Source organism: Siniperca chuatsi, linkage group LG18, assembly GCF_020085105.1.
Source record: "Siniperca chuatsi isolate FFG_IHB_CAS linkage group LG18, ASM2008510v1, whole genome shotgun sequence".
NCBI classification, from domain to species: Eukaryota; Metazoa; Chordata; class Actinopteri; order Centrarchiformes; family Sinipercidae; genus Siniperca; species Siniperca chuatsi.
In genome coordinates this window covers 13,993,751-14,007,944 of record NC_058059.1, presented here as the reverse complement: position 1 = coordinate 14,007,944, position 14,194 = coordinate 13,993,751, and the positions used below count along the sequence as shown (strand labels likewise).

The window sequence follows — 14,194 nt, the reverse complement described above, 5'->3', positions numbered from 1 at the left end:
CAGTCATGGACCCCGCAGAAGTCGACTCATGGGGGAGTTGAAGGAAGTGTTCTCCAAGCTAGAGACATTCCACCTCTCCATTCAGGACTCTGTGGATATCAAACGGAGGCATTTTGTATACTCCTTAATGGAGAGGACAATACTATCCAGACCCAAGCTGGCAACTCTTCCCATTATGGTAGAGAACCTTGCGGCAATCTCCAGCATGAGGCAAGACTTGCAGCCCTACCTCGATTCCCAGCCCGCCAGCAACCAGCCAGACTCCCGGCCCACCAGTCACCAGCCAGACTCCCGGCCCGCCAGTCACCAGCCAGACTTCCGGCCTGCCCACCCAGGATTCCCGGCATTCTTACCGTAACCGTTACCGTATCTGTTTTGGATTCTTTGTCTCCCTTGGACCGCTGGTCTCCAGAAGGTCTCAGTCTTCGCCGCCGGTCTCCAGAAGGTCTCAGTCTTCGCCGTCGGCCTCCAGTGACTCTCTGTCTTTGCCGCTGGCCTCCTGTGACTCTCCGTCTTCCCCGCCGGCCTCCTGTGACCTTCCTCCTGTGCCAGAGGCATTCCGCCAGGCCTCCAGATGGTGTTGATCTTCGTCACAGACCTTATGAGATCAGCTCTGCATATGTCCAGCTCCCGGGCCGGCCGCCCAAAGTCTCCCACCTGGCCCTTGAATCCCTCCTCTGGACCCCCTCCGCCTGCCCTGAATCTCTCCCCCAGACCCTCTCCACCCACCCAGGATCCCTCCTCCGGTCCCCCTCCGCCCACCAATCTAGTGCAGTGCCAGAAATACCCACCCAGTGCCTAAGTCTATCTAAAAGAATGCCATGATAAATTGTGTCAAAGGCAGCACATAAGTCCAGCAGGATAAGAATTGAACACATACCTTTCATAGCCACAAAGTAAGATTTAAAATAGATTGGATTTTTGCAATGTTTCTGAGGTGATAAAAACATGATTGGACAAGCTTAGTGATATGTTGCTCAAAACATAAATTGCTATCAAACAGGACACCAAGATTTCTTGCAACAGACGTGATATGTTGTGAGTGGTTACCAATTAATGGCAGTATTTGTTTAGTGATGTGTTGGGGCCCAGTAACAAAGATTTCAGTTTTATTTGAGTTGAGCTGAAGAAAATTTATCGACATCCAATTTTTTATGTCAGACAGTCAGTCCTGCAGAGAACTCAGCATACTAAGGTCAGTGGGTTTGACACAGAGGTACAACTGTGTGTCGTCCGCATATCAATGAAAAGAAACACCATGTCTACGGATGACAGCACCCAAGGGAAGCATGTATATGGAGAACAGTATTGGTCCCAGAACTGAACCTTGAGGCACACCGTAATTGATATGGGAAAAGGATGAAGTTATTAATGCTGACACAGAATTTCTATTGGACAGATAAGTGTCGTAGTTTAAAGTTTTGTCACTTCCTGTTTTATTTTGTAGTGTGTTCCTTCTCTTGTGTGTCTTGTGGTTTTACTTCCTGTCTTTGTTTGCTTTCCCTCCAGTTTTGATTGTTGGCCCTTCCTTGATTGTTTGCACCTGTGTCTCATTGTCTCACCTCCCCTAGGGTATATAGTCCGGGTCTCTGTCTTTGTTCAGTGTTGTATCATTGTTGTTTCTGCATGGTGTGATTCCTGTCTGGCGTTGTTCCTGTCTAGTGTGTGTCACCATTTGGTGCACTCTCGGCCCACCAGTCACCAGCCAGACTCCTGGCCTGCCAGTCACCAGTCAGACTTCCGGCCTGCCCACCCAGGATTCCCGGCATTCTTACCGTGAGTTCTGTTTTGGATTCTTTGTCTCCCTTGGACCGCCGGTCTCCAGAAGGTCTCAGTCTTTGCCGCCGGTCTCCAGAAGGTCTCAAACTTCGCCGCCAGCCTCCAGTGACTCTCTGTCTTCGCCATCTGCCTCCTGTGACTCTCTGTCTTCCCCGCCGGCCTCCTGTGACCTTCCTCCTGTGCCACTGGCATTCCGCCAGGCCTCCAGATGGTGTTGATCTTTGTCACAGACCTTATAAGACCAGCTCCCCACATGTCCAGTCCCCGGGCCGTCCGCCTGAGGTCCTCAGTTCCGCACTTGTCCAGCCCCTGGGCCATCTGCCCGAGGACCTCAGCTCCACACATGTCCAGCCCCCGGACAGTCCACCCAAAGTCTCCCACCTGGCCCTTGAGAGTGGGATAAGACAGTACTAGCAGCCTGTAATTCACAGTTAAAAACAATGCATAGGTGATCAGATACAATCATGTCCCTGATTTCCATAGATGGCGTTTTCAGGCCCAAAGTAAAGACTAGGTCTACGGTGTGGCCACGGGAATGAGTTTGGCCAGACACATGTTGTTGTAAGTTAAAAGAGTTAGTGATATTTAAAAAATCAGCAGCAAGGGCATTAGAGGAGTCATCAGCATGAATATTAAAATCACCACAAAGAACAATTCTATCATAATTTAAAACAAGACTGGATAAAAACTCAGGAAGTTCCAACAAGAAGGAGCCAGCTGGTTTAGGGGGGCGATAAATAATAGCAAATATGACTGGGAGGGGGCCACCAAGTTTAAACATGAGCACTTCAAAGGAGGAAAAATTATTGCAAGCTATGAGGTTACACTTTAAATGCTTCCTATAGAGAGTAACAAGGCCCTCACCTTGAGCACAAACCCTAGGGTGGCTAAAGCAGTAATAATCTGGAGGCCACAATTCAGCCAGCTGACTGTGATCACCAGGACGTAACCAGGATTCTGTTAAGAACATAAAATCTAAATCAGTAGAAGAGATAAAATCATTTAAAATAAACGTTTTGTTAGAGAGGGATCTTACATTGAGAAGAGCTATTATAAAAAGTCTGTGCTGGTTTGGATTTGAAGTTGAGAGAGGAGGTAGGGTTCTGGCCCAGATCTTTATCAAGTTATTATTAGTGCTGTGTCAGCTGTGTCTGTTTCATATTAAGGACCTATGCAAAATTACCACAGGAATTTTAAAAGTAACACTAGAGGGATCCAGGCTCCAAATAGCAGCACTATGATCAGTCCACAAGGGGGAGTGGCGTGGCTTGGCTGTTTTTGGTGGGCAGAGAAGAGGAAGAAGAAGAGCGAGGGGAAACAGGTGATGTAAACAGTCAACTACGTGAGGAGGACAGCACAGCGTGCTGCAGGTTAGCCGCCAGCATGCGATTACCTGACTTGTTTGGGTGAAGACCGTCTCGTGCAAACAAGGAAGAACAATCCTAGAATAAGTTAAAATTTTGAATAAAACCAACGTCATGGGTACTGCAGGCAGACTGGAGCCAGGTATGAAGGCTGAGGATCCTGCTAAAACGACCAATTCTACGACCCAGTGTAGGAATTGGACCCAAAATGAAAGCATGCTTTCCATTGCTGTTGAGCAGGTCAAAGAGGCAGATGAAGTCTGCTTTCATCAGCTCAGATTACCGATGGGTGGTGTCATTGGTGCCGACATGGACCATGATTTTCGTGAGTTAGTCCATGAGAGTGCTTCAAAGCTTAAAATCCACAGTAAAGTCCATAAAAGTAATAAAGAGCTTAAAATCCTTAATAATCAGAATCAGAAATACTTTATTGATCCCCGAAGGGAAACTCTTTGTTACAGCAGCTCACCTTTACATCAGTGCACACAGGAAAAAGTACTAGCAAAAAAATAAATAATAAAAATATAATACAATACACTATAATACAGGTCAGAAAATAAATTAAGTACCAGGTGGGTATAAGTATAAAATAAAATAATAATAATAATAAAAGTGACCGGTAAACCACGTTGAGTTGCAGCCAGCTTAAAATCACTTAAGATCCATACGTCTGATGACTGAAAACTTTTACCAAGTTAAAACATATAGGTAAAACAATGGCCAGGAAAACAGTGTAGCGTAGAAAACTTCGCTTAAAAACTTGATAAAATGTCAATTTATGATGGTTTAAGACGAAGCTTCTAGCGAAGGGTATGTGGAACAACTTCAACACAAAGCAACCACAAGCACTACCCAACCAAAATGGTGACATCTGGAGAACACATTTTGAAAATCTGCACAAAGATATACCAATAAATCAAATTAATTCAGATCAATGTATTATAAAAGAAAAACTCCAAACAACAAACTATTAAAGACAACCAAAACCCCCTTGATTTCCCAATTACTTGGGAAGAATTGTCTCTCCAGCCAAGAAAAGCTAATGGTCCTGACAGCATTAAAAATGAAATGCTCAAATGCAGCACTCCTGAGATGCAGGGTGCAGTGTTGAAGTTGTTCAATATCGTACTACAGTCAGGATGTTTTCGCCAAATCTGGTGCAAAGGGCTCATTTCACTCATTCGTACGCGTGGGAATAAATCAGACCCTTGTAACTACTGTGGTTTCTGTGTCAGCATTTGTCAAGGTAAACTATTCTGTGGTATTCTAAATAAAAGAATACTAGATTTCCTTGAAGTACACTCCATCTTGAGTAAAAATCAAAGAGAGAGAAGAGATGTTCGTCAGGGCTACAATTTAAGCCCAACTTTATTTATTTGTTTAAATAAACTTGCTGTACAGTTGGATCAATGTGCTGCTCCTGGCCTCTCCCACCTAAAAAGAGAGGTAAAGTCTCTGATTTACACTGATGACCTTGTTCTAGTGTCTCCTACTAAACAATGACTACAGCAACAGCTAGAAAAGTACATAGTAGAAAAGTACTGTCAGAAATGGGCACTGGAAGTAAAAATGTAGAAAACTAATGTCATGATTTTTCAAAAATGCCCCACATGCCAGGAGAACAAATACCAGTTTACCATTAATAATCATATCATTGAACACAGTATGAGTTATATCTACCTTTGTATAACGATAACAGCATCAGGGAGTTTCAACATGCACGTGAATGCACTAAAAGAAAAAGCTCGAAGAGCTCTAAATGCAATTAAGAGAAAATTGTATAATTTTCAAATTCCAATCAAAATTTGGCTTAAAACATTTGATAGTGTCATCCAGCCCATTGTGCTATATGGTAGTGAAGTATGGGGTCCACTCAGTCATCATAGCTATACCCGTTGGGACAAACATCCAACAGAATCTTTACATACAGAATTCTGCAGATATATTTTACATGTACACAGAAAAACACCAACAAATGCATGTAGAGCAGAATTAGGCAGATACACACTGATAATTAAGAGAGACACTTCAGAGACAAAGAGAGTACTCAAATGTTTTAATCACCTTAAATTCAGCCCTCTAGACACCCTCCATTCCAAAGCCCTTTAAACCCAAGAGCTGAGCCCAGAAAAAAGTCCCCTGTGTCAACTACTGCTGAGACTAACTGCCCTCCCTCAGACACACTCTGACCAGTCTCACAGCAACACTGCTTTCCAAACACCAATCAGAGTAAAACCAAACTATAACACAATGTAAAGAAACCTATCTGGAACAATGGAAAGAAGAAACTAAAAGCCAAAGTAGATCAGACTGTTATCTGGCCCTAAAAAGAAATTATGAATTGAGAGAATATCTCTCTACTGTCAGAGATAGAAAGCAGAGACAGATCCTAACCAAGTACAGGCTCAGTGACCACAAACTGGCAGTCGAAAAGGAAGACACAGAAAATCCTGGCAACCAAAAGAAAACAGGATATGTGGTCACTGTTCGACAGGTGAGGTTGAGACAGAGATGCATTTCCTCCTACAGTGTAAAACATTCAATGAAATAAGGAACATTTACTTTAACAAGTTCAACTCTGTAATCTCAGATTTCAAAGATCTAAAGCACCTCTCAAAATTAAAAATACTCCTAGGAGAAGGAGGCAGGGCAGATCTTGCTGCCCAATACAGTGGTGTGAAAAAGTATTTGCCCCCTTCCTGATTTCTTATTTTTTTGCATGTTTGTCACACTTTAATGTTTCAGATCATCAAACAAATTTAAATATTAGTCAAAGATAACTCAAGTAAACACAAATTGCAGTTTTTAAATGAAGGTTGTTATTGTTAAGGGAAAACAAATTCCAAACCTACATGGCCCTGTGTGAAAAAGTGATTGCCCCACCTGTTAAAACATAAGTTAAATGTGGTTTATCACACCTGAGTTTAATTTCTCTAGCCACACCCAGGCCTGATTACTGCCACACCTGTTCTCAATCCATAAATCACTTAAATAGGACCTGCCTGACAAAGTGAAGTAGACCAAAAGATCTTCAAAAGCTAGACATCATGCCTAGATCCAAAGAAATTCAGGAACAAATGAGAAAGCCATTTCTAAAGCTTTGGGACTCCAGCGAACCACAGTGAGAGCCATTATCCACAAATGGCGAAAACATGGAACAGTGGTGAACCTTCCCAGGAGTGGCGGGCCGACCAAAATTATCTCAAGAGCACAGCGACGACTCGATCCGAGAGGTCACAAAAGACCCCACAACAACATCCAAAGAACTGCAGGCCTCACTTGCCTCAGTTAAGGTCAGTGTTCATGACTCCACCATAAGAAAGAGACTGGGCAAAAATGGCCTGCATGGCAGAGTTCCAAGATAAAAGCTACTTCTGAGCAAAAAGAACATTAAGGCTCGTCTCATTTTTGCCAGAAAATATCTTGATGATCCCCAGGACTTTTGGGAAAATACTCTGTGGACTGACGAGACAAAAGTTGAACTTTTTGGAAGGTGTGTGTCCCATTACATCTGGCGTAAAAGTAACACTGCATTTCAGAAAAAGAACATCATACCAATAGTAACATATAGTGGTAGTGTAGTGTGATGGTCTGGGGCTGTTTTGCTGCTTCAGGACCTGAAAGACTTGCTGTGATAAATGGAACCATGAATTCTGCTGTCTACCAAAAACTCCTGAAGGAGAATGTCCGGCCATCTGTTCGTGACCTCAAACTGAAGTGAACTTGGGTTCTGCAGCAGTACAATGATCCAAAACAGACCAGCAAGTCCACCTCTGAATGGCTGAAGAAGAACAAAATGAAGACTTTGGAGTGGCCTAGTCAAAGTCCAGACTTGAATCCTATTGAGATGCTGTGTCATGACCTTAAAAAGGCAGTTCATGCTCAAAAACCCTCAAATGTGGCTGAATTACAACAATTCTGCAAAGATGAGTGGGCCAAAATTCCTCCACAGCGCTGTAAAAGACTCATTACAAGTTATCGCAAACGCTTGATTGCAGTTGTTGCTGCTAAGGGTGGCCCAACCAGTTATTAGGTTTAGGGGGCAATCACTATTTCACACAGGGCCATGTAGGTTTGGATTTTGTTTTCCCTTAATAATAACAACCTTCATTTAAAAACTGCATTTTGTGTTTACTTGTGTTATCTTCGACTAATATATAAATTTGTTTGATGATCTGAAACATTAAAGTGTGACAAACATGCAAAAAATTAAGAAATCAGGAAGGGGGCAAATACTTTTTCACACCACTGAATGCATGTGTGATGTATGAAGGAGAGTATAGTGGAAACGGATGGCAGCTCATTTATCGCGCTGTGATTGGCTGAGAAGATCGAAGTCGGGTCTGAGGGGAGGGGGCAAGGAGAGTGTGATTTACATCTGGTTCTTCCTGAAGCAGCCATCCCCTCATCCTCTCTAAGCCTCTGGCATCACCGCAAACCAACGGCAGAGAACCGGGCTGGGTTAAAGTTAACTTTTAAATGATGTTACACTGGTCTGGCAGAAGCCTGCTGGAACTAGCAATAACCATATGTGACAGCTAGCTAACGGTAGGCTCTATGTAAACAAACAACGGCAGAGAGAAACAGACTTACTTGCGGTATAGGAGTTCCAGGTGAACTCCTGAAAGCCATTGTCGCAGATGTGCGGTTTGTGGTGATGCCAGACGCTTGGAGTGGAGGCAGAAGATGGCTGCTTCAGGAAGAACCAGATGTGAATCACACTCTCCTTGCCCCCTCCCGTCAGACCCGACCCTGATCTTCTCAGCCAATCACAGCGTGATAAATGAGCTGCCATCATTGGCACTGCCACATTTTCTTCTTAGATACATATATTATATATAATATCAAATGTATACATTGACTGCATGTGCATGAGCATAAAGGTATGAATGTGTGAAAATATATGTATGTGAATAGAGAACGTATGTATGTGAGAGGGCCAGAATGTATTATGGCTTGTATGGCCCCTCATAAATTTGCATGCAAATTACATGAAAGCCAATTTTTTTTGTAAAATTATGAAACCTGCATTGTTGACATCCATGTTTGCTTGTTAGAAGTCTTCTTTCTCCCTGCCTTTATTGGGCTCATTGCTGCATTTCTTGGCACCTGTAGATGACCTGTAGATCAGTGAAGTAGTGTGGAACCATTGGCAGGAATGTGTATTGTGTCACCCGCTTGCTCATGCAAGTACATGTGTGTCCTCATGTGCAAGAACAAACAAAGCAGGGCCCCACTCATAAAAACATTGCTCCATAGCGCTACTAGTGGTCAAAAACTCCACAGGGTACCTTTAACCTTGATTGTTGCATATTTAGTTATGAATATTTAATGTTTTAGAGAAATACTTCAGATGAAACAAAGTTTTCAGGAGCTTTAAAAACACAGTGTGATGGTGATTTTTATATTAACACAAACATTTATGATTCCAGTGAGAATCTATTCTGCTCAAATAGTAGCTGAGAAAGAGATCAAGAACCAAGGGCAGACTAAAAATACTTTATAGTCTGAGAATAGGTTCTATTTAATGGTAGAGCACACATCATCTTGCAGTCATGTGAGGTTACATTTTAAGCTTGTGTAAGCTGTGAGGGCCAATCAGAGCTGAGTGCAGTTATTTGAGCTTTTGAAAATGTATCCTCCCTGTAGACTTATTTGAGTTGTTTAAGAGTTAAAGATAAGTGGGACATGTTTGATACAGAAACAGGACGAGGATGTTAGTTGCTCACTAATCCAGATAAACTAGAAGATACATTTGTGAAATCAAGACACAATAATGGGTTCCTGAGGAATTTACCACTCAAAAATCTTTCCAAACTGAATCACAGCAACATCAGCAATTAATGTGGCTGCTCTTTTGTAAATGTTTCCAGTTTTGTCTTCAGAGATGCCCTCTAGCAATTGTATTTTCATTCAACTGTGTAGGATTTGTTTCCACCATAAAACAGCTGTGGATGCAGTTTTTTTAACCAATATGTGATTGTATTTTTGCTTTGAGGATGACTAACATACACTCCTGTGATTCTGCATACCAACATTTCCTCCAGAGAGTGAAAACTATGTGCGCTGGGTTGCCTCCTTTCTCTTCCCTGGAACACCAGACAGACAGTCAGAACCAGCTGTACTGGGTCGCTGATGTTTTTCGCTCGTAATTCATTGGACTGTCTCCATGCAGAGTCCTTTTTCTCTCCAGCGAGGGCAGCACAGTGTTCCCTCACACAGTTCAGAGACACATCTGCAAGGAATTAGCCGAGTTCTTTTGTCCACGTTGCTGGAATTCGCCCCCATTCCTGCCTTTCTGGGCTCTCGATTGAGCTGAAAGAGGTTGAATAAATCCACATCTGAGTTGCAGAATAAAGAAGCAAAATAGTGACATGGCCTCTTGCATTAGCCCTTTCATTGAGCAAAGAGGAAGAAAAAAAAGATCATCCTTTCATGATGCTGATTTACCATAAAACCACCACCAATTATTCAGTACCATCACTGAGTCAACATCTGGCAGACATTTGCCACTTTGCTTGAGATGTGAAGCCTACATTTAAGCATTTACAACAGCCAGTGTCTAAATATTTTCTGAAATACGCTTTTATGAGCATGTAATTCATCACCGCTATGACATACATCGACCGACTTCTCTGCAACGTTCGTGGCTTTGTTTTCTCAAAGGAGTCCTTAAGTATTATTTTCTCCAGTTCTGACCCCCCACCCCATTTGCATTTAATTATTCATTTTCAAGTCATCATTATGATCTCATCACAGTGAAACTGGACCACACACATCTCTCAAAACATCCATGGCAAGGCCTACTTCCTCTAATCTATTCACTCTTCTATAACATCCCTCTACTTAAACCCCACGAGTCTCTGCTTCTGTTAATCTCATTTTACAGATTTTTACACTCTTAGATTTATACACTTTCATTTCCTTCTACTAGTAGATTTTATCTCCACCCATTTGCAAATAAGCCTATTCAAATAAGCTCAGGTTCAGCTCAGCTCAAAACTCTACGACAGAAACAATTCAGATATTTTCATAAATACTGGGTTTCCATTACTCTTGGAGCAGTCAGGGCTTGTACCGCACACACACTCAGGCACCACACACACACATACATACAGTCTAGTGGACTACGTGGCACTCTGCACATGCACTATAGCCTCTGCAACCAGGAGGAGGAGCACTTTATCAAGACACAGCCCAGAAAACTTTACATTGTGCGATGATTCATGCAGATGTCCTTTTCTTTATCACTCCCAGTATCTCTTATCATCCCACAACCACAGGGTTGCAGGAAGGAATACCAGTCAACCCAGTGGGAGATTTATTTGCGCTTCTTTAACTTGTGATGTTGTATTAATCATTTTCAGCAGTGATTTATATGTCTCTCTACTTGCCAATACAATAACAGAATAGACTATGGGGGTAACTAAAGACATAAATCAAACTACAAGTCAAGTGTTGTTTGGTGGAAGCCTTGAAACTTATGTTATGTGATTTTCTGTGAAATTTAAATCTGCAATAACAGATTTCTTTGGCCACTTGGCGGCAGCGGAAACAAGCTGCGAACACACTGACAAATTATCACCATTTAAAGGAATAGTATGACATTTTGGGAAACATGCTTATTATATTATATTGTCTTTCTGGGGGAGATTTAGATGAGAAGATCAAAAAACACTCTCATATGTGTCTGTTAAACATGGATCTACAGCCAGCAGCTAGTTAGCTTAGCTTAGCACAAAGACTGGAAGCAGGGGGAAACAACTAGCCTGGCTCTGTCAGAAGGTTAAAAATCCACCTACCAGCACCTCTTAAAGGGACAGACCACCCCCAAAATCAAAAATACATATTTTCCCTCTTCTTCTGTGAGCAGTTTCATGAAGGAACTATCAGTAGGAAAAGAAAATAGTTCCTACATGAAATTGAAAGTCTGTGGATTATCTTGAGTAACCGAATCATTATTTCTGGAAAGAGACATTATTGTTGAGTTTTTCAAATGTATTTTTTGGCGCTTTGAGCACCACAAGCCATATAGTCCCATTATATCCGAGACAAAGACAAAGACAGACATCACTGTGGCTAATATCTCCAAAATTCAGTAACTCACACCGAAACAATCTAGATGGATAAATAGCACTACAGGTTTAAGCTCACTAATTAACATGTTGTATTTCCTTAAGATTACTTCTTGGCCAGGTACAGTAACGTCCTGGAGTCTCAGAGCCAAGAAAAGTCCAGCACATAACACCCTGTAAAAAGGGCTCACAAGTTACTAGTGAGGTTTTTGTTTAGCAGTGAGCTTGAGAGGTGCTGGTAGGCCGATTATGTTACCATTGGAGAGAGCCAGGCTAGCTGTTTACAGTCTTTGTGCTATGCTAAGCTATCGGCTACTAGTTGTAGCTTCATATTTAACAGACAGACATGAGAGTGGTATCAATCATCTAATCTAACTCTCAGCCACAAAGTTAATAAAAGTGTGTTTCCTAAAATGTTGAACATTTGCTTTAAAGACAAGTTCAGTGGTTAACACTGTCTCCTCTCAGTAAGAAAGTCTCAGCCCCGCACCTTCCTGGATGAAATCTGCATGTTTCTACCTGGTCTTCACCTGTTTTCTCTGGACGCTCCAGTGTCCTTTTGCAGTGTGAACACGTACAGCCCAGGTGGGCTGGAGATTATTGTGTAAACTAACCACAAGTGTAAATGTTAGTTTGTCTATTCTTTCCCCATATTCAGCTCATGGTGGGTGGGTTTCGGCCTCCAGTGACCCTTAATTTCAACATGATTAAAATGGTATAGACAATAAATGTTAGTAAGTCATTTTTCCCTCTAAATCTTATGAATAAAGTTTGACATTTTGAAGATGTAGGTAAGCATATAAGTTTCTAACCCAGCAACAAAAATAGACTGAAGAAAACACTTATATTTAGCCAAATTGTCTCTTGATGTAGTTTGAAACTTACAACTTTGAAAAACAACTTTTGTGTTTTGTTGAGGTTGAGGAAGGTTGAGTGGTGGTTAAGAATTAATTACAGAGATGGAAATAGGACAAATGTGACTTTGATGGAAATATTATTTTTCAGATGCAGTGCTTTCAAGGCCTAGTTGTCAGAATGAAACGATTGTCACTACATGAATCTTTCATTTATTTTATTTACAAAAGAACGATGGCTCCATCTACAGGAGGCATTCAGTACATTAAAATTATTTTTACTTTGTTGTTCCATTTAGATTACTGAAGTCAGTATTAAAACGAAACTAACTGAGCTGTTTTGTTAAGTTTAATGTTACTGCTTGAAAGAAAAAATATTCTGTGTAGGTATCCAAGCTTGATCTACTTTTGGTTCAGACCAAGTGCAAAGTGAAAATACAGCATCCTCACTTGTGAGGATTCAACATGAAATAATTAATTAAAAACATAGAGAAGAGCACCAGTAGCAACACACATGGATTGTAGTTAAGAGAACTGTGTGCATTGTGCAGATTGTTATTGTTACAGACAGGCGGGGGACACCGAGGTAGACAGGAATGTTCTTTATTAAATGATAATCACCTATGAAGGGTATGGGGATACGGAGAGTCTGTATGAGGGAGATCACTGGAGGCAGGGAGGTCACTGGAGGTAATCAGAGAGATCACTGGATACGGACTAGAAAAACACTGATGAGCCACTGGAGACTGTAGAAACACGGGAGACTCGGGAAACTGAAATGAAACGTTCTATCAATGGTTTAGAGAGTCCTATGTCTGAACGAGGTCGGACACTGACTGAGGTGAGTAGTGTGCTTTAGTACCAGATGTGATTGGGACTGATGGGGAGCACTAGTGGGTGATTACTCGCTGTGAGGCCCGGCATATCTGCGACACAGATAACTCCAGGCTCATGTATCTTAATTTAACTTGATCATCAGCTCTGCAGCACAGGATGTTGTAGACAAACATGCAATTTCTATATTTTGAAATATTTCCCATTTTTTGCACTTGCACACCTTTTTGCTAACTACATTTCTCCTGTACTTTAACTGCGTTCAAACACTAAATAAGGCCAGTTTAATAGCAGTAAATACAATTTTGGGTAGTCTTATCCGATCTCTTTTTGTGATTCACATAAAACATAAGACATTTGACCAACATTTGCTGCTGTTAGTTTATTTATTGAATGTAAAAATACAACAGATATGAAAGTTACAGTAAAACAAGCCTCCCAGACAAAGCACAACACACAGCATTTTCAAATCATGCTTTAATTTCATCAGTGCATAAAATATTCATAATAATACCAGTAAATCCCACCATCAAAATTGGCTAGTGACAAATTTCTGGTCCAGTAGACTGCATGCTGTAACAGAGTTTAACAAATGTAATGCAATCATATTTCATGTTCATTAGGTTGAAAATGTGTTCATTTTCTTAAAAAATGTGTAACATGTACAGTTGTATGGTGTGCCCCAGTCTGGTCCATTGGCCCAAAAGAAAAGTAAGTAAATTATCAGTAACAGATATTTGATAAATGACCTGATTAATGTAAAGTTCAGTGCAGAGAGGGTGAGTTATGAAAACATATCCTAAAGCAGACAGACCACTGGTGTATTAGAGGATGGCGGTTCAGTCTGGAGAAGCTGTTTGTGTCACACAGTGAAGAGCAGGTGTCCCGAGAAGAAGCTTTTGGTGTTCAGGCCGGTGGTCCTGTCACTGGTCTCCAGCTGGAGCACCGTGTCCCCTGATGACAAGTGGCGACCTCCCTGATAAACCTTGATACTGTGCAGCACCAGCTCTTTGCCACAGGTCTACACTTCCTGCACTGATGAGGATGTGCAGGAATGTGTGAGGAAGCTGAACTGATAGAGACCGGGGATGACGCACGTAAACAGGCCTGTCTTAGTGCTGTAATGGTTCTGTTTGTTATAGATGACCTGACGGAAATGAATGATTCTCTTTGAGGATAGGTTATACTCGCCCAGGCGGACGGAGAAGGCACATTGTGGTTGTGAGGCATTGATGTTGAGTGCTGGCGGTCCAGGAGGTCCTCTCGGGACAGGGGGTCTTACTGGACC

General features: G+C 41.8%; 1 protein-coding gene across 2 annotated transcripts in view; it reads right to left on the bottom strand.

Moving 5' to 3' along the window:
• LOC122866043 (eosinophil peroxidase-like) overlaps positions 1-14,194 on the bottom strand; it is a 38,153-nt gene that overhangs the window by 17,982 nt on the left and 5,977 nt on the right. The window contains exon 14 of one of the 2 annotated variants that reach the window (XM_044175165.1): positions 13,274-14,193. The exons of the other annotated variant lie outside the window; for it this stretch is intronic. Coding sequence (XP_044031100.1) covers positions 14,185-14,193 — 9 coding nt within the window. The 3' untranslated portion in view covers positions 13,274-14,184. Of the gene's footprint in view, positions 1-13,273; position 14,194 lie in introns of those variants that run through there. 2 annotated transcript variants of the gene reach the window in all.